General features: G+C 43.4%; 1 protein-coding gene across 6 annotated transcripts in view; it reads left to right on the top strand.

Moving 5' to 3' along the window:
- Positions 1-547: 547 nt before the first annotated feature.
- Positions 548-24,202, top strand: part of OTULIN (OTU deubiquitinase with linear linkage specificity) — a 37,575-nt gene continuing 13,920 nt past the window's right edge. For 2 of the 6 annotated variants that reach the window (XM_035710296.2, XM_035710294.2), the window contains exons 1-4: positions 548-723; positions 8,538-8,614; positions 12,598-12,695; positions 16,505-16,648. In XM_035710296.2, the coding sequence (XP_035566189.1) occupies positions 572-723; positions 8,538-8,614; positions 12,598-12,695; positions 16,505-16,648 (471 nt within the window). In that variant the 5' untranslated portion in view covers positions 548-571. Of the gene's footprint in view, positions 724-1,459; positions 6,935-7,167; positions 8,615-12,597; positions 12,696-16,504; positions 16,649-24,202 lie in introns of those variants that run through there. The other 4 variants (XM_035710295.2, XM_049105661.1, XM_035710298.2 and 1 more) reach the window with 4 other exon arrangements.

Below are 24,202 nucleotides of genomic sequence, written 5' to 3'. Positions count from 1 at the left end.
GCTGCTGCTCCGCTTCAGAGGGGTCTCTGCTCTCTCCCCGGGGAAGAAACACTTCGCCTTCTCCCGATCTTTGAGGTCTCCTAACATTTTCCCTTTGCTCATATTCTCCTAACATCGAATTTCACTGTAAAGAATACGGCCCCCGAGCACACGGCGAGCGGCCTTCCTCCGCCTCCCCGGCCCCAAGGCCGCGTCCCTCCGCCGCGCAGGCTTCGCTCGTCACGCCTCGGCCGGGCCGCAACGTCCGGGGACACTCCGGCGCGGGCCCGCCGCGTGGAGCATGCGCAGTGCGCGCCCCCGGCGGGCGGCCCTGGTCGTCCGGGGCTGAGCCTGCGCAGCCGCGTGAGCCGACGCGGCGCGGAAGGGCTCCGCGGCCACCGGGTCCCGGAGGCCACGCCCCCGCCGCGGGTCAGAGGCCGCGGGGCGGGCGGCTGGGACGCGTGCGGAAGTGTTCTGCGCAGCCTCGGAAGCCGGCGGGCTGGGAGCGGCGGCGGCGGCGGCGGCGGCGGCGGCGGCGGCTGCGGCCGGGCGCCCGGACGGGTGGGGCTCCGGGTCGTTCGGAGGCGGCCGCATGAGTCGGGGCGCCATGCCCCAGCCCGGAGCGTGGCCGGGCGCGGGCTGCGCCGAGAAGTCGGCGCGGGAAGCGGGAGCCGCGCCGCGGGAGGGCGGGAAGGCGGCGGCCGGCGGGCAGCCCCGGACCGCGGTGCGGTGCCCGGCCGAGCAGTGAGTCGGGGGGTGCGGCGGGGGCGGGCGGGGCTGCGGAGGCGCGGGCGGAGAGCCCGTCGCTCCCCGGGCCCGGGCGGGTGGTGGGCGACGGAGAGGAGCTCTCGGCCGTTGGCGCTCAGAGCCCGCGCTCTCCCGGGTCCGGCCCCCAGCGCCCTCTATTCTTATTTCTGCAAGGCTCTAAAGTTAAAGCGCCGGGAACTTGGGACACCAGCCGGAACAGCGTACTGTTGACTAACTCCCAGTGCGTCTTTCCTCCGACTTGGTTGGGGAAGAAAGTGAGGTTGCTTTTGTCGGAGCCGAGGGAAAACTGAGCCCTGCGACAAGTTTGTTCTCGGAAGGCAGGTCGCTGCTGGATGAGCTCCCCACCTGTGGAGCAGACTTTGGACGGAGTCTGACCCAATGCTCTCTGCCCATTAACGGCTTCACTAGCTATCCCCCTCCCCCTTTATTTTTAAATACGAAGGGCAGTGCTGGTTAGATCAACTGCTTAGTGAATTGTAAAGAAGGCAGCATAAATCGGAAGCGTTGATGATTTCAGCAAGGGTGTGGGAGTGAGGTGGAAGCCGAATATAGACTTGAAGCGTAGAAACTTTTTCTACACATTCAGGTTCTAGGCACATATAAATGCCTTTGAATTCCAAAATTGATGAAAGCACTCAGATAACTATTTTGACAGGTAGCTTATTGGCTGGCAAGTTGAATTATTAGGTGCGTTCAAATGTGACCTCTTTTTTTTTTTTTTTGGCATTTCCTATAAAGCAATCTTTGGCAGGCCTGTGCAGCTAGTGTATTATAATAACTTTCATGTGTATGGTTCTTTACCATGGGCATTGACTTTCTCATTTATTGAGCACCCAAACCCTCTTGGGATGGTATTATTATCCACTTTCAATGTGTTTATGGCTACTGGGAAAGATTTGGCGAAGGCGGTCTCAAACCCCGGGAGCTATGCAGGTGACCTGAGTGAGTGAGGCCAGGTGTGGACCATGGGTTTCTGGAGAGCTGTGTCCATCACTGTTGGGGTCAGAGGCCACTAGGTTCTACCCTCTGCTTCCTGGATTTTCTGTATTCAAAGCATCCGGGTATCCTGACTTTTTAATGAAATATCCTGATTTTTAAGTAGTATCATTTTACTTTTTAATTGAAACCACCGTGTAGGCCCATGTGTGAGCTAATGTGGTCTCTCGCTTCAGGGTTAGAGAAGCACCTCTGACTCTGCAGAGAGTAGAGCAGGCTGGGCTGCCGGGAGAGAGAGGGAGTGTCTTCTGCTTCTGCCCCTCCACAGCCCATCCTGGTTTCTAACTGTTGCAGCCTTGCTCTTGCCCTGGTGGTCGGAGCTATGACTCCCCGGTTAGAGACCCTGCCCCTCAGAAGCTGCACCTTAGCATTCTCATGCCCCTTTGAGATGGAGAAACTTTGAATCCAGAACCATGTTCCTAAAAGTATGCATAGTTATTTGGCAAGTTTTTCTGTTGTATGTGGTTTCCAGAGTCAGAACCTGGGGAATTAGGCCACGGTAGGAAGGAGGGCTCTTTGCTGATGAAAAGGTTTTGAGGCATACTTCTTACTGCTGTCAATAGATTTACAGACTTAGTCTGAAAGGAATAAAAAAAACAAAACAAAACCACCCAGCCTAGGTTTGCCATTTTACACATTAGGAAACTGAGTTGCAGATAACAGAAGTGCTTCTTGGCCAGGGAGACAGGGAGTAGGTTTCAGGGCCAAGTTTCCTGATGCCTCGGTGGGAACCTACCTCCATCTTTTTCTGGCTTTCTCAGCAAAACCAGGCAGAGGAGCATGATTTATAATGACCTTCCCCTTTCCTCCTCTAGCTCATTTGAGAGCTGGTGTTGGCTGGCATCCCCTGGACAAGCCCTAAGGATGGCTTACAGATGACTTAACGGTCTGGTTTGAAGAAGTCTTAGGTCACACCAGATTCAGTTGACTTCCTTGAAGCTGCCTCACTCTTCCTGTGAGCATGTCTTCTGTGCTCTTTCCTCCTGCCCCCCCCCTCCGCATTTGAGGCTGAGACTGTGTCTACTTCTTGCCCTTAGCTAAAGTAAACTACCATCCTTAAAGACAAAGATGGTCCTGGGACATGGTTGGTGGCCAGGCTAGACATGCTTAGGGAATTGAGAAGCAAGATTATGGCAAGGCCCATCTTTGTCTGCCTAATGACGGGACATGGTTTGAATCTGGGGTCCATAGGTTGGCAGTGTGTGGTGGGGAACATGTTTGTGAACCCCTCTGAAATTGAAGGTAAAATTTTATGTATATTTGTTTTTCTGGGCCAAGGTTCTAATGAAAGCTTTGGATCTTCAAAAGGGCTGTGAATAAGTCATTAAACCATTGTTCTTGGATGTTGCTAAATATGTTGTCGTGTGAATGTGTTGTCCCACTTACCTCACTCCTTAGCTCCTGTGGGACTATGTTTGATGAGGTAACAGCTACTCCCTCCTATCCCTTCTCCCACCTGGAAGTAAAGACTGTTTCAAACCTCATCGTTGAGGATATCTGGGTTGTCCCCAGACACCTCTGGAAGTCACGTGGAGTAGCATGAGCCAGTCATGGAAAGTCCACTTGCGGAAGGGAGGTGGAATGTTGGCTTGGGTGTCAGTACTTTCCTGCATTTGATGTGTTGTTCACCTATCTCTAAAACTGCTAAGTGGTGGAGAAAGGCTGGGTTGAGTGGTCTTTGCTTTTCCTGTGCATTTGTGGGAAGGTACATTGGTGTCACAGCGGTTGACACTGTCTTACCAACACTGCCTGGGCCATTGGTCTTCTAGGATAGGCTAAGTTAAGCGTGAACTGCAGCGTTCAAGTTTAGAAAGCTGAATAAAGCCATACTCAGCTTAGCTTTTTTAGACAACTAAGGGGAACTTAATGCAAATGTTCAAAATGGTGAGTGATTACAATGCTCTCTTGTTAGTTTTGCATATACATTAGAATTGGCTTTTTTCATATTACATGTTTACTTTTATCAGAACTTGAAAAATTGGCTTTACAGAAACGCCTTGCTTCACTGAGCTCTATGACTTTAGTTGATAGCTTTTGTTCCTGGCAACAGTATAATTTTGTTTGTATGTGGTAACCATTTTTAAATTAAATTTTTAAACATTTATTCTTATGCAGGTCTTTGAACAGATCAAGAAGGGTTATAATTTGGTATGCAAAATCATGTAGTTGACTCAATCATGTATATTGCTTCGATGTTAAGAATAAGATATTTCATCTCTAGCTTAAGAGAATGGAAGCTTGAAAATACACATTTTAGGGGCGCCAGGGTGGCTCAAGTCATGATCCCGGGGTCCTTGGTTCTAGCCTACATCAGGCTCCCTGCTTAGCAGGGAGTCTGCTTCCTCTCCCTCTGCCCCTCCCCCTGCTTGTGTGCACATGTGTGGGTGCGCGTGCTCTCTCTCTGTCTCTGTCAAATAAATAAATAAAAAATTTTAAAAAAGAAAATACATACTTTGAAATAACAATATACTAAACTAAGAATTTTAATTTTCTAAGTAGGGGCACCAGGGTGGCTCAGTGGTTGGGCCTTTGGTTGGGCCTTTGGCTCTGGTCATGGTCCTGGGATCCTGGGGTCAAGTCCCTCTTTCTGCCTATGTCTGTGCCTCTCTCTCTCTATCTCTTATGAATAAACAAATCCCTTTTAAAAAAAAGACTTTTTTAAGTAGGACTTACTAGGATTTTGGTTTTAAAATTTAACTCACTTGTGTTATTGACCATGACTCACATGCAATGGTCCCCAAGATATCAAGTCACATTTAAGACTTCGTTTTACTTTTCTACCTATCTTTTATGTTTTCTAGAAGGAAACCTTTGGCCATGGTGATCATTTGAGAGTTTGAGCTTCAGTGGCCTCTTCTGTGTCAAATGGTAGACACTCCCCACCCCAACTTGACATGTAAACACAAAAGTTTACCAAATTTCTGAAACCAGTCGTGACGATTTTATCTTACAATGTGATATCCTTTTTCTTTTCATTATTTCACTACCTTCCCTTCTCATAAAAACTCAAACCTCTAGTTTAAATATAATGTATGATAAGCATAAATTATATAAATACAAAATATAAATATATAAATATTTTGTTGCTATTTTCAGCTTTAATATTTTGATATTTAAAAAGGTTAAAGCAAAAGATTATTGAGTGAACTATTAAATAATATTTTTATTTTTCTTGTCCTTACACATCTCTATCTCTTCAGTTGATTGCCCTTATGTTGGATGACTTATTTCATTTTGGCTATTAAATATCTTTTCTGACCATACTAATTGAACTTATTGCTTAAAATTTATTCTCTCTCCAAGGAATTACAGCTTTAGTATCATTTTAAAAGTGGCCTTTAAAGGCCATATTATACGGTTTCCTTGTGGCCTTGTAAAGTCAGCAAACGTCCTTGGATACTTGTCCTTGGTGGCCAGGGAAGTTAGCAAACATTTATGCACAGGATCTGAATGAAATCTGGTTGTGGTTTAAGTAATTTGAATGTACTCTGGCCTCCCATTCACCCATTTCTACTTTACTGCATTTGTATATCTTGAATAAGTGCTTTTTTATTTCCAATAATCTTCCTTTCTACTCTGTCTTCCTTTCACATTTAGTTCTCATGTTGATTTCTTTTCGTTCCAGTCCTATTGCCCTTTGTGGAAATTTGTATGTGTAGCTGTACTAAGAGATGCTTGTTTAGAGAACTTCCTCTGGGCACTGGTGTTGCAATTGCACTTGGGTTATTTTGCAAATTAAAAGGAAGAGGACAAAAGTGGAGCCACATGTGCCTGCAGCATAGCCACAGAATTCTCTTGAAGCACAATTTTTAACAATGCATAGGTTCATAGTTTGTTAGAACTTAAGCCCTGGAAGAGGAACCATGTAGATTGTACAGATCTTATCTGCTCTTCTCACTTTGAAGATGAGAAAAACCAAGGCCAAGATTAGGAAAGTGGCTTGCCCAAAGGCATGCTTCTGATGACGTCAAGAAAGTGGTTCACTTAAATGCTTATTTTATAGGATCAGAATTTCTCTCTTATTTGATAAGATTAGAATGGAGGCCAAAAGATATAATGAAATTATTAAAAGAAGAACTAACACATTTAGTCACTTTTTATTTTAGGCTTTTGATGTATAGTCCCTGTGAATCTGGTTTCTGTTTGCTTTTACCTCTAGTGTAGGCTCCCTGGGTGACACCATACCTTTTACTTGGAATCTCACAGGGGGTGGGAGAACATGGAAAGTATCTTTTCCTAATATGTCCCTTCAGCCCCACACTATTTTTAAAAGTAGGCCCGGGGATCCCTGGGTGGCCCAGTGGTTTGGCGCCTGCCTTTGGCTCCGGGCGCGATCCTGGAGACCCGGGATTGAGTCCCGCATCAGGCTCCCGGCATGGAGCCTGCTTCTCCCTCTGCCTGTGTCTCTGCTTCTCTCTCTCTCTCTCTGTCTATCATGAATAAATAAATAAATAAATCTTAAAAAAAAATAGGCCCATACACATTACTTTTATTTAGAGAGGAAAAAAGGAACAATAAATGACCAGTGGGTGAATTGTTTATTAGTATTCCACACCAGTGGTGTAGTATGAGAATAAGAAGAACTTTTTGGAAAGCTGGTATTTTACATGTGTCCATTTTCACAACAATCTTTAGAGATGAGTTCTCTTACTGTCCTTTTTACAGTGGTTAAGTTTAAGTGGTTAAATTTAAGCACCAAGAGGTATAGTTGCTTTATCTCCATAGTCACACACACACAGGGCTAATGAGACCTTGTAACTTTCGGGTCCTCACTCTAACCATGGCACTCTACAGCGGGATCACCCATATCACATGTGTCCTACTATGTTAGGCAGTGAGCCATTCTAGCAAAGGGAATGGATTGAGCCAAGCACAGATGTAAAAGCGTAGGCTAGTGTTGGTCAAGTATTTGGACTGAAGTGTGGGTATGTGTAGAGGAATTGTGGAATACAGGCTAGGTCTACATACAGACTTCCCTGCTTATTTGGGAGCCATTACAGGGTTTCAGTGAGGTGGGGAAGGTGGCTATGTTAGATTCTCCACTTCATCTGCTTCTCTCACTATCCCTTCTTCATCTGTCTCTTGCTCCTGCTCATCTCTTCTTTCTTTCCCCCTGCTATGCTGGGCCATGTACTAGGAGCTGGGGTGCTGAGGGAATTGGGGACAGGAGTATCTCAGGTCCTTCACTCAGGTCCTTTTTTTTTTTTTTTTTTTTTTAAATTTTTTTTTTTTATTTATTTATGATAGTCACAGAGAGAGAGAGAGAGAGAGAGAGAGAGAGAGGCAGAGACACAGGCAGAGGGAGAAGCAGGCTCCATGCACCAGGAGCCCAATGTGGGATTTGATCCCGGGTCTCCAGGATCGCGCCCTGGGCCAAAGGCAGGCGCTAAACCGCTGCGCCACCCAGGGATCCCCTTCACTCAGGTCCTTATTTGTTATTAACTACTTCCTGTGTGTCATCATACCTGGAGCCTCTGTCTTGTGTGAAGATTGGAGATGTGCCGTCATGGGGAGGAAACCTAGGGACTTGGAGGTCTGATTACACTTTATGTGTACATCAGTCAGTTTCCTTGTTTTCCGCTCTGGGTGCCTCCTGTACCCTGAAAAGTACTTGACACTTCCAGTTCCTAAGTGCTTCTGAGGGTTCTGCAGGTTTACTGTCTTACCATCCAGCAGATGTTCCTTTTCTGGCATGGAGGCATGGAAGCTTCCCTGTCCTCTGTCATTTACTGTTTCTTCATCTCCCTTGAAGCTATTTGGGCTTTCACATGTCTTGTGGTTTTAGCAAAGATAGTTGGTATTTCGGTTTCTCATCATTATCAAATTGTGGCTTATCTTGAGGGGTTAAAGGAAATACCCTTTTTCAATCCTTGTCTAGCACCCAATGGGTTTTTTTTTCCCTTTCTAGTACATAGTAGGTTCTTGATCACTTGCTAAATGAGACTAGATATTTTAGAAACCTATTATATAAGTTGGTCAGAGTGGCAGCACTTCAGGTATGTGGGACAGTAGAGATATATTCTTTTTTAAAATTTATTTTTTGTTTTGTATTGTAGCTCAGTTTGCCTACATATAGTATAACATCCAGTGTTCATCTCGTCAAGTGCCCCCCTCAGTGCCTGTCACCCACTCACCGCATCCCCCCACCCACCTCCCCTTCCACCACCCCTTGTTCGTTTCCCAGAGTTAGGAGTCTTTCATGGATTGTCAACCTCTCTAATTTTTCATGTGACTGGCTGCTTGAATGTGGGGGTCAGGGAGCAGAAGGAGCCTTGGAAGGTTTTTTTGTTTTGTTTTTGTTTTTTAGTTTTGTTGAGCTTATAATAATTGCTGTTCTCCTATCCTTGTTTTTAAATTAGTGATTGTAAAATGTGCTTGTGACATAATACAATTGGCCTGCATTCCTGTGTAAATACTTTTATTAGTATTCTCTTCATTCATGGAACTTGATAGGATCATGACATGGCTTCAATGATAAGACACATGCTGAGATGCTTATGAATATAGTTGAGGGCCCATATTAATAAATGTTACAGTTCAAATGACCTCAGAGCTATGTAGCCACTAAAGTGATGTTTAAGTATCTCATTGAAATTAAGAAACCCTGAAGTGGAATGATAGAAATATGAACATCCAAGATTTAAGATTCATATTTTATCAGATCATCATCATGTAACATGAGAAAGTTAGACTTTTAGTGTCTAATAAATTTTTTAAGCACGTGCATAATGTAACAGGAGGGAAAATGTCAGTGCAACCAATTTTTGAAATGTCTTAATTTGGTGTGATTTCAGTGAGGAGGATATGTATCGTGACGCGGATGAAATAGAAAAGGAGAAAGAATTACTTACACATGAAAGAGAGTTATCAGGTATGTTTGGAATTGTTTATTTGTGAGTTCTTACTATTTATAGTAGGAAATGCAGTAAGTGAATATATCCATTTTCATAAAATGCTGAGATGTCCTTCCTAGGAAACATTCTTATGCATATGGTCTTAGCTGCATCTATTATTCATTTTGCTGAGTATGTTTGAGGAATACTGTTTCCTGAGGTTTTAAAATTGTAATGCAGATATTCTCTCTGCATCCTTTATGTTCATGTCATTTTTGCACATGTGCGTATTTGTGTACCCTTGACACCACCCTCTCTCAGTTTGTGATTTCCTTTGTATTCTTAGAGGGAGAGTTTGGATTTGAAATGCACTTTTCATTTCAAATGGGAGGACTTCTCAAGAAGCTGGCTCCATGTGTCTTTTATGAAAATGGCCATGTGCACTTGATTGACTTAAAGGATGATTATGGGATCAGTAGCAGGAATTGTCTCATTGTTTCATGACCTTTTGTCCATGTTTCTTCTTAGTTATGCCTGCTCTTCTCATTCATCCTTCCCAGACCTTCATACCTATGGGCTGTTGCTGCTAGGGTGAGGCCCGACCCCTGGCGTCCTCTGCTGTGGGGAATGGCCAGCAGGGCTGTCTTCAGAGAAGAACTTCCCTACTAGCTTGTGCAGGAGCCAAGTGGGGATGTTGCACTTGCAGGATATGCCACTAGTGATTCCCAGGTGGCATTTCCTCTCTCATTACCTTTGCATGTACATGTTCTGCTGGTTGGTTTTGAGAACTAGTTTGTGTTTAGTTTATGGTTAAGAAAAATATTGCCATATGTGTAATTAGGAACAAATGACACACAGTGGGGTTTTTGATCATTTCCAGGTTTTTCTTGAGTTGTCCTCACAAGGAACTGGTGGAAATTTTTACTGTGATAGAGATGAGCGTCTCTGTAATTGTTCAGTCAGGTGTGTCCCTGTGCCATCTGTGTTGGTCCTCCATGACACTTGAGAGGATGCTCTGTTTCTGCTGCTGCCATTGGACACCATTCACTTCGGGCGTGGAGTCCTTGTTAGTCGTATTCCTCAGGAGAAAGTGCTTCTTCCGTCATCCCGGGTCACTGCTGCGTCTGCGGGGACCTCCTGCTTTCCTGTGGCTCTGCAGGTGCTCTGCCGTGGGTTTCCCCTGTCTGCAGGGGCAGCCCTCCCTGTGCAAGTGTTTTAGCTTTTCAGGGAGCTGTGTCATTTCCAGCTTTTGTCCGAGGTTAAAGTGGGTCCCTGTATACTCCTTGCATATCAGTCCTTCTAGGTTCATTGGCCTTCCTGAAATGAGGCTTTTTGGAAGGCCTTTGTACGGGTCTGTCAGTGGAAAGCTCTGTTTGCTTGAAAATGTATCTCAACCTCTTTTTTAAGAACTCCAGATGAGTAGTTGTTTAATCCTTTTGCAGATGAGGTTGTTGACAGTACTGCAGTCAGACTAATCCTTGGTGGATAATGTCAGTTTTTTCTTTGGTATCCTGCACTTTCTTTCTGATGTCTGCTAAGTGTGGACTTTTAAAAACCTACTGCTTGAAGTCTTCTTTTTGGATTCCCGGAAGCCTAGTTTTCATTAGTTTGGAAGAATTCTCAGCCGTTATTTTCTGGAATATTGTCCTTTTCTTATTCTCTCTACTTACTCTTCCAGAACTGGAAGGAAATTTTGCTTGCCTCCCTCAGCCATCCAAAGCCCTTCATGACATGCCCCTTCATAGACTTTTATCTTATAGCCTCTGTTCCACTCTGGGCAGTTTCTTCAGATCTTTATTACCATATGGTGCTTAAGGACCAGACCTGTTGGTTACTTGAGCTCCTGTTTACCACTCTGGTTTTCAGCTTCTCCTTTGTTTTGTTTTGGTTTTGGTTTTTTGACATTAGTAGTGTTCTTTCTTGGAAGCAGTAACAGAGTCTGTGTAGTTTGTATTTCAACAAAGAAAGGAACTGTGGTGACCCTAAGCAGCTTGAGGTCAGGGCTAGCCTTGTCCTGTGCCCCCACCTCCTGTCCTAAAGGAGGGCATGCATTGGCTGCTGGAGCCCTCCTCCCCAACAACAGCAGCAGGATGGAACTTCAGGTAACATTTTGGTGCTGGCAGCTGTGTGGGTCCTCCACTTCCCCGCCCTCACTGTCCCCTGAGGCCTCTCAGCATAGGGCTGTGACATGTGGCTTGGCCTCTTGACTGACCCGGTGAGGTCCCCTGCTGTGTCCTCTCAGTTTGGGGGCAGTGGACCTGCCAGCCGGGCTCACAGGCTGGGCTTATCTCGTTGTGGGCAGGACTGGGGACTGCAGTGAGGATTGCGGCCAGGAGAGCAGGGAGGCTCCACTTTGTGGAGGGCCTTCCTGAGCTGGAAGTGTGTTGTCTGTTGAGGCTCCTCACGTTGCCTGGTGGGAAAACAGGGCCTTATTAGTGTCCTCAACTCCAGATGTTTGCCATTCCTTCTACTTTGTGGGGAAGTGAGTGAGAAGGCAGGTACAAGGAGTTCTTCCCTCCACTAAGTACATGTTCAAAAAATGTTTCTTGAATTAAAACACTGATGGGTCTCTATTTAGCATTGGCTGTGCAGCATTGGTATTTGTGGTCTCCGGGTATTACTCTTTCAGTGGTGTGTTACACTTGTAAAGCCAGTCCTAACTTAGGCCATAGAGTTGTCTGTAAGCTGCAAAGACTTTGTGCTGCCTCATCCCTGCATCTGTCACACCCTGGCTTGTCAGCACTTGTAGTCTTTTCTTTAGTCATCTGTAAACTGGCTCAGTAAGCTCAGTTTCTAGCTCAATGCCTGCCATATAGCAGACATTCAGTAAATACCTGTTGAATCAAGCTGAATGTGTTTTTAGTTTACATCTTTCCTCAGGAGTAAATACATTATAAGGTACTTCTGTGTTTATGTCTTAATTTCCTTGCTAACCTTTACTTCTTTAATAATTTAAAAAAGGAAGTCAAGATTTGCCTGAGAAGTTATCTTCCTAAAACACACATACCCATGTGCGTGCGTACATGTTTACCACAAAATCAGACCCCAGAGCCCATATGTTAAACAAGGAAAATCTAAAGCCCATTTTTTTATTATATAATTTGTCTGATTGGAAATTATATTTTTAATGTATTACTAGAATCCAATGTGAGGTCTGTAGCTCAGCTAACATTGAGAGCTTCATTAGTTTCTGGCTTCCTATCAATAGTTTATAGCCTTTTGGGATGAGGGCAGAGTATAAATAAATAAAGACATATAATTTCTGTTATGGTAGGTGTTATCTCTTTGTATAATGGTTATATAAAACTAATTAAAAACCATTAGATGTATTTTTTCATAGCTCTGACTGTTGCACAATTAGTTTGATTAATATTTTTGGACACCTTATGTCAGTGAAGTTCCAAGTGCTCAGGACACAGCTGAGACACAAAATAAGTCCTTGGGCTCAAGGAACTTATGTTTTACTGTATTCATGAGTGGGGGTTTAGGGAGAAATGCAGAAAAAGAAATATGTCAGGTGTTGATGAGTGCCTAGAAGAAAAACAAAACAGTAAAAGGGGAATAGAGTGAAGGTGTGTGTGTGACATTGTGACATATGAGTGTTGGGTGACATTTGAGCAGAGACCTGTAGGGAGTGCTGGAGCCCCACAGTGTGTGGAAGTACAGGGAGGCTGCTGATCCGGCCAGAGCAGTCCAAGTTTGGAGAGCTGAGGCCAGAGGCAGTGGGAGGCCAGGACAGGGGCCCTTGTAGGAAGTAAGGACATTGATTCCACTCCAGTGGGAGGTTCTGGAGCTCTCAGAACCCAGGAGTGATGATAATTGTCTGACTTCGGTTTTAAATGCATCACTCTGGCTGGTAGATCTCTGGGTTTCTAGGAGCGAGGGGATGGTTGTAGGTAGTGGCGGGGTTCTGGATCTTTTTGGAATGAAGTTATAGAAAAATTAACCTGAGTAAAGCAGTGCTGTTATTTTGATTATGCTTTCTTTCATTATCCACCCACCTTCCTTTCTGATTCTTCAGCAGAAGCTAGATTAAGTGTGGCTCCTGAAATGGACATCATGGACTACTGCAAAAAAGAATGGAGGGGCAATACACAAAAAGCCACATGTATGAAAAAGGTATGATCCCTAGATACAAGAAGGTTTCAAGTGTTTCCTTTTATTTTAAAGATTTTATTTATTTATTCATGAGAGACAGAGAAAGAGAGCAAGAGCGAGAGAGAGCGAGCAAGAGAGAGAGGCGGAGATACAGGCAAGGGAGAAGCAGACTCCTCACAGGGAGCCCGATGTGGGACTCAATCCTGGGACTCCAGGATCACGCCCTGGGACGAAGGCAGACACTAAACCTCTGAGCCACCCAGGAATCCCCTCAAGTCTTTCCAATAGTCTGTCATAAGTAATTATATAATATGTCCTTCAAACATTATATGGTCTCATTCATTTGGGGAGTATAAAAAATAGTGAAAGGGAATAAAAGGGAAAGGAGAAAAAATGAGTGGGAAATATCAGAAAGGGAGACAGAACATGAGAAACTCCTAAATCTGGGAAATGAACAAGGGGTGGTAGAAAGGGAGGTGGGCAGGGGTGGGGGTGACTGGGTGACGGGCACTAAGGGGGGGCACTTGATGGGACGAGTACTGGGTGTTATTCTATATGTTGGCAAGTTGAACACCAATAAAAAATAAAAAATATATATATAATATGTCCTTTTATATTTTTAGACGTAGTTACAACTGTTCCTAGACTACATAAATATTGGTGGTCGAATTTTAGAGATGAGAAGACAGACTTCAAATGTAAGGGACTGGTTTCGAGTCACAGTATTAATATAGGGCCAGCATTAGTTTCTTTGAAAAATGCATCTAAATGATGCTGTGCTATTCAGAGTTGGGCCAATCATTGGTTGTCCTCTTGGGGTCATTTGGGAATGTCCTTCTGGCCTTGTTTGGTAAAAGCTTTAGGGATGGGACTAGCAGATGCCAAACTGAGGTCTCTCTCGGTTTGGTCTGCCCTCCTGTCCGAGGGGTCTAGGCTCTCCCACGCTCCCTGTGCAGGGAAACTACTCCCTTTGTTAGGGTGTCCCTGGAGCTGCCCCTCCTGGTCCCATCACATAGACTGACGACCCTTATGGAGTGTCCAAGGCTGTGGGACATTGGGGATTCCCATGACATATGGTCCTGCTGTGACTGGGCTGGGTCATTGTCCAAGTCAGACCGCTGGCCCATACCCATTGCACACTGGTCAAGCACAAGAACCCTGTTGGTTCTTCCCTCGAATGTCTCCTGTACCCAGCATTCCTTAGTGGGTTGAATGATGTGAAATTGCTACCCTTTGACCATTTCTGAGCTACAAAATGCCAGTTTCAACCTAAAACTTCCATCACCTTCTGTAACCTCTGGGTTTATCCTTTGCTCATTTTTCTCTTAGGATTATTTATGTTACGAATTTGAACATACTTGCTATATTAGAGATACTGACCTGTCCTATTTGATAGGAATATCTGTTCTATTGTTTAGATCTGTATTGTTCAGGGTTTAACATTTTTATTTATTTATTATTTATTTATTTTTATATAAATTTATTTTTTATTGGTGTTGTTCAATTTACCAACATATAGAATAACACCCAGTGCTCATCCCATCAAGCGCCACCCCCCCCAGTGCCCGCCACCCAGCCATCCCCACCCCCCACCCACCTCCCCCTCCACCACCCCCAGCCCATCTCCCAGAGTTAGGAGCAGGGTTTAACATTTTTAAACATCTTGTATATATCTGTTCTTTTCCTCCAAGCTCGTTTTTATAGAAAACATTATGCCTCTTTAACACACATTTCAGCTCTCACACCTGCCCTGAAATGGGCTGACCTTCCTCAGATTGTAGCTGCTCCTTAAAGCTCTGAGAGCCAGTCTTAGCTTTGCTCCCTGCCAATCTCTTTGTGTCTCAGGCACTTGGTAGAGAGGTTGATCATGAAATGCCTGGGACTATGAATGCTGACATTTGTGAAGCCAGCTGCTGAATGTGTATATTGGCCACTTATAGGTTTTTCAGACTCCAGCCCTGTACCAGACTCGATAACCAGGTTACCTAACATATGTTTTCTCACCTTCCCTAGAAATCGTTTCCCTGACTTGCAATTTTATCTTACAACCTCAGACTCTTTAAATGATCTGTTTTAACAGTTGACACCTCAAGATCCCTAATTTGAAAGTATCTATTAAATTATCCAAATATTCCATATTTTGGAACTCCTGCTAAAACCCTTTCTCTAAATAAATAAATAAATAAATAAATAAATAAATAACCCTTTCTCTGTGATTTTAGTTTGAATGAAAGATTTGACCATGTAGTTGGACTCTTTTAGTGACCACATAAAAAAAGGCACATCAGTTAGACAAGTGTCACTTGGGACCTGTGGCAGTAAGGAGAGCATCTCAGTGGCCCAATGACAGTTTGGATCTTAATTCTCTTTTTGTCCTTATTGGTCTTACGGTTTATTTTTGTTTTGGATATTCTTTTGAAAGTAAGTGTGTATAAACCCAAATTTAATTTTAGAAGCTTGATTCATCTCTGAAATAACCTGAGTAATTTATGCATTTGAAAAGATGCAATTATGGTTGAGTCAGCCGTGGCGAGTATACAGGGTAACTGGGAGTCCGCTAAAGGGAAATGGTGCTTGACCAGCCCTCAGTATGTTGAAGCGATTGGAGCACTGAATGAAAACGCTGCTCACACCCACTGAGAACATCATTCTATGACTTGAGCCTTGAAAACAACTAATAACAAGGGTCCAGTGCTGGAGCAGAGTCTGCATGGTGCCCCACCCCATGGACCCCATGATGAGGGCAATGCTCCTTTCTTTGTTTAAGTGCAGGGAAGGAAGCAGAGATTCAAGGGACTGGTACTGATGAGCAAAAGGAGCAGTAGGCCCCATGGGAGGAAGCTAGTGAGGTGCAGGAGGCAGCAAAGTTGATTCTGATGCTCAAGCATCTTTCTGCTGGAGAAATCAGCTTGTCTACGTACCTGTGGACCATTATATGGTGGCTGTTTTTGGAGTATGCTTCCAAATGCTCCATTTGGATGGCTGTTTCTGGGTGACAGCATGTATGTCACTGAACATTTTCATTTCCTCATTTCACTTCCAGACCAAGTAAGAATGACACTTAAATCCACTTTTTAAAGAATCTGATAGATTTATCCAGATGTCTCCTAGCATGTAGACTTTTTTTTTTTATAATATACTGTGAAAACTTGGGATTTTTATTTTATTTTTAAATACGGAGGTATAAACTTAGTACACCTCTCTGTTCTTTCCTATCTCTTCATTAGAGTTTGGGTCACTTTCAACACAGATTAACCCCCTCAGAATGTTGGTTATTAGTGAGTGTTAAACAACAGTTGTTTAGAACAGGACAGCTAACTCTCACCCTGGGGGGTGGCTAGTGTTTTCATGTTATTTGGTTTATCATTTATGGTTTTCTAAAAAAAAATATTTTATTTATTTATTCATGAGAGAGAGAGAGACAGGGAGAGAGACACAGAGAGAGAGAGAGGCAGATGCAGAGACACAGGGAGAGGGAGAAGCAGGCCCCATGCAGGGAGCCTGATGTGGGACTCGATCCTGGGTCCCCAGGTCCACGCCCTGGGCTGAAGGCTGCGCTAAACTGCTGAGCCACCTGGGCGGCCCCTCATTTATGTGTTTTTAATGTTGTATCTGTTACATAAGCTAATGTTTTATATAGTATTAATATTTGTTTATTTCTTTTGATTAATAAAGGAAGGGATTAGAACAGCTTATATGAAGGACTCAGCCAGCCTTATTTTCTTTCTTTCAGTGATCAGAGGCACCTTTTTTTTTCCATAGGAATAAAACTTTCCCTACTGTCTGGAGTCAGTAATGACCATTTTGATTTCTCTGATGCTTTTACCCAGGGCTATGAGGAGGTGTCTCAGAAGTTCACCTCCATAAGGCGAGTCCGTGGAGATAATTACTGTGCGCTGAGGGCCACACTGTTCCAGGCGATGAGCCAGCCGGCAGCGCTGCCCTCCTGGCTGCAGGACCCCGAGCTCACGCTGGTACGCTGCTGCTGCAGGTTTGAGTCCGCAATGTTTCCAGTTGTTTTTGTGAGAAGGAACTCTCTTTACAGCCTGCACTGTATGCCAGTACTGTCAGCAGCGTGACATCAGCATGTGGGTTTGTTCAGTTTTGTGTGGCAGGATGGTGTTGCATAATAGAGTGACCAAGAATAATTGCTATTTCCCAGAAGAGAAAAGTGGAAAAATTTATTTAAATATTCAGTTCAGCTGAATTAGAGAGCTGGTGTTTATATTTTGTAAAAGGTACTTACTAGTATTTTGACCTCAGTGTTGGGGTCTGTAGTAAGTGGGCTGTGTGTTGTACCATATGAAAACCTGTCAGGGTTTTAGAATGCACACCCTGTGGTTTTAGCTCAAATTCAAGAACTGGGCACTTTCTGCATTTTGTTAAGAGGATTGCTGTAGTAGGAGGCTCATGTCACCCTGGGAGATGAGGGTCAGGGGATGTGTCTGTGCCTAGCCTTGTTTTAAATCTTCAGTGTGGTAGTGACAACCTAGAATGTCATGCCAGTGTGACTTGTATCTATGACCTATATCAGATGAGGTCACATGATACATTGGATGATAGAATATCTCAAAAAGAGTTTGGTGGGCAGGAATGATTGGGCAGAACTGATAATAAGATATTAATTGGAAGAAAATTGGAAGCCTTGTGCTTAAAAAGAAGCCAAAAGAACACAAACGGGGTGGGGCAAGATGGCTGAAGAGTAGGGTCCCCAAGTGACCTGTCCCCATCAACTTACCTAGATAACTTTCAAATCATCCTGAAAACCTATGAATTCGGCCTGAGATAGATAGATTGATTGATTTTTAAAGATTTTATTTATTCATGAGACACACACAGAGAGAGAGGGATGCAGAGACACAGGCAGAGGGAGAAGCAGGCTCCATGCAAGGAGCCTGACATAGACTCGATCCCAGGTCTCCAGGATCACGCCCTGGGCTGAAGGCAGGCGCCAAACCACTGAGCCATCCAGAGATTCCCCTCGGCCTGAGATTTAAAGAGCGAACAGCTGGAATGCTACAGAGAGAAGAGTTCGTGCTTCTAACAAGTACAACTTGTTGTTAGCCACTCTGCACTGAGCAAAATGACTAGAAAGAACTCACCACAAAAGAAAGAATCAGAAACAGTACTCTCTCCCACAGAGTTAAAAATTTGGATTATAATTTGATGTTAGAAAGCCAATTCAGAAGCACAATTACAAAGCTACTGGTGGCTCTGGAAAAAAGCATAAAGGAATCAAGAGATTTCATGACTGCAGAACTGAGATCTAATCAGGCTGAAATAAAAAATTCACTGAGATGCAATCCAAACTGGAGGTCCTTTTTTTTTTTTTTTTTTTTTTTTTTTTTTTATTTATTGAGACACAGAGAGAGCGAGGCAAAGACACAGGCAGAAGGAGAAGCAGGCTCCACTCTGGGAGCCTGACGTTGGGACTCGATCCCGGGTCTCCAGGATCATGCCCCTGGCTGCAGGCGGCACTAAACCGCTGCACCACCGGGGCTGCCCCAAACTGGAGGTCCTAACGACGAGGGTTAATGAGGTAGAAGAATGAGGGAGTGACATAGAAAACAAGTTAATGGCAAGGAAAGAAGCTGAGAAAAAAAGGGAAAAAATTAAAAGACCAAGAGGAAAGGCTAAGGGAAATAAATGACAGCTTCAGAAGGAAGAATCTATGTTTAATTGGAGTTCCAGAGGGCGCCAAAAGGGCCAGAGGGCCAGAAAGTGTATTTGAACAAATCATAGCTGAGAACTTCCCTAACTTGGGGGGGGGGGGGGGACAGGCATTCAGATCCAGGAGATAGAGAGGTCCCCCCCTAAAATCAATAAAAACCATTCAACACCCCGACATTTAATAGTGAAACTTGCAAATTCCAAAGATAAAGAGAAGATCCTTAAAGCAGCAAGAGACAAGAGATCCCTAACTTATATGGGGAGAAATATCAGATTAATAGCAGACCTCTCCACAGAGACCTGGCAGTTAGTAAGGGTTGGCAGGATATATTCCCAGATCCTAAATGAGAAGAACATGCAGCTAAGAATACTCTATCAAGCAAGGCTCTTATCAGAATACAAGGAGAGATAAAGAGCTTCCAAGATAGGCAGAAACTGAAAGAATATGTGACCACCAAACAAACCAAGCTCTTCAAGAAATATTAAGGGGGACTGTAAAAGAAAGAGGAAGTCCAAGGAAACAACCCACGAAAACAGACTGAATAGGTATGATGACACTAAATTAATATCTTTGAGTAGTAACTCTGAATGTGAATGGGCTTAATGATCCCATCAAAAGACGCAGGGTTTCAGACTGGATAAAAAAGGGAGACCCATCTATTTGCTGTCTACAAGAGACTCATTTTAGACCCAAGGACACCTATAGCCTGGAAATGAAAGGTTGGAGAACCATTTACCATTCAAATGATCCTCAAAAGAAAGCAGAGGTAGCCATCCTCATATCAGATAAATTAAAGTTTATCCCAGATTGTTGTAAGAGATGAAGAGGGACACTATATCACACTTAAAGGATCTATCCAACAAGAGGACCTAACAATCATGAATATTTACGCCCCTAATGTGGGAGCTGCCAAGTATATCAATTAATAACAAAGTTAAGACATACTTAGATAATAATACACTTATACTGGGAGACTTCAACACGGCACTTTTGTAAATGACAGATATAAGCACAATATCTCCAAATAAACAAGGGCTTTAAATGATACACTGGACCAGATGGATTTCACAGATATTTACAGAACTTTACATCCAAATGCAACTGAATACACATTCTTCTCCAGTGCACATTCTCCAAAATAGACCACATACTGGGTCTTAACCAATACCAAAAGATTGGGATTGTACCCTGCATATTTTCAGACCATAATGCTTTGAAACTAGAACTCAGTCACAAGAAGAAATTTGGAAGAAATTCAAACACGTGGAGGTTAAGGACCATCCTGCTAAAAGATGAAAGGGTCAACCAGGAAATTAGAGAAGAATTAAAAAGATTCATGGAAACTAATGAGAATGAAGATACAACTGTTCAAATTCTATGGGATACAGCAAAAGCTTTCCTGAGAGGGAAATACATCGCAATACAAGCATCTCTTAGAAAACTGGAAAAACTCAAATACACAAGCTAACCTCCCACGTAAAGGAATTGGATAAAATAGAGCAAATAAAACCTACACCCAGCAGAAGAAGAGAGTTAATAAAGATTCGACCAGAACTCAATGAAATAGACCAGAAGAACTGTGGAACAACAGACCAACAAAACCAGGAGTTGATTCTTTGAAAGAATTAATAATGTAGATAAACCCCTAGCCAGCCTTATTAAAAACAAAAGAGAAAAGACTCTAGTTAATAAAATCATGAAAGAAACAGGAGAGATCCCCACCAATACCAATGAAATGCAAACGATTTTAAAAACGTATTATGAGCAGCTATACGCCAATAAATTAGGCAATCTAGAAGAAATGGACGCATTTCTGGAAAACCACAAACTACCAAAACTGAAACAGGAAGAAATCGAAAACCTGAACAGGCTGATAACCAGGGAGGAAATTGAAGCAGTCATCAAAAACCTCCCAAGACACAAAAGTCCAGGGCCAGATGGCTTCCCCAGGGGAATTCTATCAAATGTTTAAAGAGGAGACAATACCTATTCTACTAAAGCTGTTCCAAAAGATAGAAAGGGATGGAATACTTCTAAACTCGTTTTATGAGGCCAGCATCACTTTGATTCCAAAACCAGGCAAAGACCCCACCAAAAAGGAGAATTATTGACCAATATCCATGATGAACACAGAGGCAAAAAATTCTCAAGATTCTAGCCAATAGGATCCAAAAATATATTAAGAAGATTATCCACCATGACCAAGTGGGATTTATCCCTGGGTTGCAAGGCTGATTCACACTCATAAAGCAATCAATGTGATTTATCATATCAACAAGAGAAGAAACAAGAACCATATGATCCACTCAATAGGTGCAGAGAAAGGATTTGACAAAATACAGCATCCATTCCTGATCCAAACTCTTCAGAGTGTAGGGATAGAGGGAACATTCCTCAACATCTTAAAAGCCATCTATGAAAAGCCCACAGCAAATATCATTCTCAATGGGGAGGCACTGGGAGCCTTTCCCCTAAGATCAGGAACAAGACAGGGATATCCTCTCTCACCACTGCTATTCAACATAGTACTAGAAGTCCTTGCCTCAGCAGTCAGACAACAAAAAGAAATAAAAGGCATTCAAATTGGTAAAGAAGAATTCAAACTCTCCCTCTTTGCAGATGACATGATACTACTTAGAAAACCCAAGTCTCCACCCCACGATTGCTAGAACTCAGAAAGCAATTCAGCAGTGTGGCAGGATACAAAACCAATGCCCAGAAATCAGCGGCATTGCTATACACATAACAATGAGACTGAAGAAAAAGAAATGAAGGGGCCAATCCCATTTACAATTGCACCCAAGAGCATAAGTTACCTAAGAATAAACCTAACCAATAAGATAAAGGATTTTTACCCTAAAAACTACAGAACACTTCTGAAAGAAATTGAGAAAGGCACAAAGAGGTGGAAAATATTCCATGCTCATGGATTGGAAGAATTAATATTGTGAAAACGTCAATGTTACCCAGGGCAATGTACACATTCAGTGCAATCCCTATCAAAATACCATGGACTTTCTTCAGAGAGTTAGAACAAATCATCTTAAGATTTGTGTGGAATCAGAAAAGACCCCAAATAGGGGAATATTGAAAAAGAGCTGGGGCGTCACAATGTGGGATTTCAGGTTGTACTACAAAGCTGTGATCATCAAGACAGTGTGGTACTGGCACAAAAAGACACATAGATCAATGGAACAGAATAGAGAACCCAGAAATGGGCCCTCAACTCTGTTGTCAACTAATATTCGATAAAGGAGGAAAGACTATCCACTGGAAGAAAGACAGTCTCTTCAATAAATGGTGCTGGGAAAATTGGACATCTACATGCAGAAGAGTGACAGTAGACCATTGTCTTACACCATACACAAAGATAAACTCAAAATGGATGAAAGATCTAAATGTGAGACAAGATTCCATCAAAATCCTAGAGGAGAACACAGGCAACACCCTTTTTGAACTTGGCCACAGCAACTTCTTGCAAGATACATCTATGAAGGCAAGGGAAACAAAAGCAAAACTGAACTATTGGTACTTCATCAAGATAAAAATCTTCTGAACAGCCCAAGAAACAGTCAACAAAACTAAAAGACAACCTACAGAATTGGAGAAGATATTTGCAAATGACATATCAGATAAAGGGCTAGTTTCCAAGATCTATAAATAACTTACTAAACTCAACAGCAAAGAAACAAACAATCCAATCATGAAATGGGCAAAAGACATGAACAGAAATCTCACAGAGGAAGATATAGACATGGCCAACATGCACATGAGAAAATGCTCTGCATCACTTGCCATCAGGGAAATACAAATCAAAACCATAATGAGATACCACCTCACACCAGTGAGAATGGGGAAAATTAACAAGGCAGGAAACTACAAATGTTGGAGAGGATGCGGAGAAAGGGGAACCCTCTTGCACTGTTGGTGGGAATGTGAACTGGTGCAGCCACTCTGGAAAACTGTGTGGAGGTTCCTCAAAGGGTTAAAAATAGACCTGCCCTACGACCCAGCAATTGCACTGCTGGGGATTTACCCCAGAGATACAGATGCAGTGAAAGACCAAGACACCTGCACCCCAATGTTTCTAGCAGCAATGTCCACAATAGTCAAACTGTGGAAGGAGCCTCGGTGTCCATCAAAAGATGAATGGATAAAGAAGCTGTGGTTTATGTATACAATGGAATATTACTCAGCCATTAGAAACGACAAATACCCACCATTTGCTTCGACGTGGATGGAACTGGAGGGTATTATGCTGAGTGAAATAAGTCAATCAGAGAAGGACAGACATTATATGGTCTTATTCCTTTGGGGAATATAAAAATTAGTGAAAGGGAATAAAGGGGAAAGGAGAGAAAATGAGTGGGAAATATCAAAGAGGGAGACAGAACATGAGAGACACCTAACTCTAGGAAACAAACAAGGGGTAGTGGAAGGGGAGGTGGGTGGGGGTGGGGGTGACTGGATGATGGCACTGAGGGGGGGCACTTGATGGGATGAGGTGGGTGATATGCTTGCTATATGTTAGCAAATTCCACTCCAATAAAAAAATAATTTAAAAATATTTTAACCCCCCCCCAAATAAAAAAACACAAACACTAAGAAAACCGAAGAGTGCACACTGTGAAAGTTCTACCTTAATGGCAGCTTCCAAAATTTGTCAGGATTAATTGATTGGCAGCTTCCAAAGGTCATCAGGATTAATTGGCAGCTTCTAAAGATCATCAAGATTAATTGATTCCAAGCTCAGTCAGAGCCCACATGATATGTGATTGGCAGTGGGAGTGAAGCGTTGTCTTGAACCCTCCTACACCACAGGCAGTGACAGTCCCATGTTGAACTGAGCTGCTTAGATCCCGTCTTGAGGGTTGTCGCCTTGTGCCTGTATCCTTGGTACAGATTGGAGTGTGATGAAGATGATTCATGTTGTCCAGGAACTGTTGAAGGAGCTGAGGTATTTGCCTGGAACAAAGCCAAGCTAGAGATGAGCTATATGGAGTTTCACCTGTCCTCAGCACAACCAGTGCAGGTCATTACACTCCTGTTCTCAGTTGGTCCTTCCCGTGGTCTTCCCTCAGAAAGTCCACTCTGACAAGGGCCTTTCAAATGAGCAAGCGGTGGCACAGTGTGACTGGAAGACATTGGGGCAGAACCAGGTGTGCAGGTGGAGGGATGGAGTGGTTTACAGAGGCTGGCAGTGTGCCTGATGCTGGAACGGTGCGGGACCAACTCTCCTCGAGAGTGGGGTCTCTGTCTTCTAGTACTACTGGTGTTTATTCTAGTTAGTAACTTGTTTACTATAAAATACCTATTTGGTAACATACTTGCTCAAGACAAACACATCAACTGATACTTTATTGCTACAGAACAAGACAGTCATACAGTAATTGTAATATGAAAGTCTTTTCTTACTCATCTTCCTGATATATCAGAATAAGGTGTATCCTGTCATATTAAGTAAAATCCTGTTGCCATTAGAGCTTAGTCTAAATTTTTTTGTGTTAAAGGTGGCATAGGCATGCCATTGTAAACACTTGGAGCAGAGCCAGTGTTGGATCTGTCTCCATTTACCCTGATGCTTGATCTTTCTGAAATGCCTGGGGCCTCTTCTGATCACACCCTGTGCCCGGTGACAGTGACAGTCTGGGTTGGTTCACGGCCAAAGAGCTGTGGTTATTGTGTGTCCATGGGGCTTTTAGAATTGTGGGAGCACTGACCACTCCTGGAGACACAAAGAAGCAGCTGTCAGCAGGTAAGCTGTGAAGGGAATGTAGTTTTGCATTTTTAGGGCCTCCTGAACTGTGTGGGCTCTTGGCTAACCCACACAGTTCAGGGTCAAAGAGGTGCCAGGACA

Source organism: Canis lupus, chromosome 34, assembly GCF_003254725.2.
Source record: "Canis lupus dingo isolate Sandy chromosome 34, ASM325472v2, whole genome shotgun sequence".
NCBI lineage: Eukaryota > Metazoa > Chordata > Mammalia > Carnivora > Canidae > Canis > Canis lupus.
The sequence above is the reverse complement of the archived record's forward strand: the minus strand, read 5'-3'. Positions and strand labels throughout refer to the sequence as shown.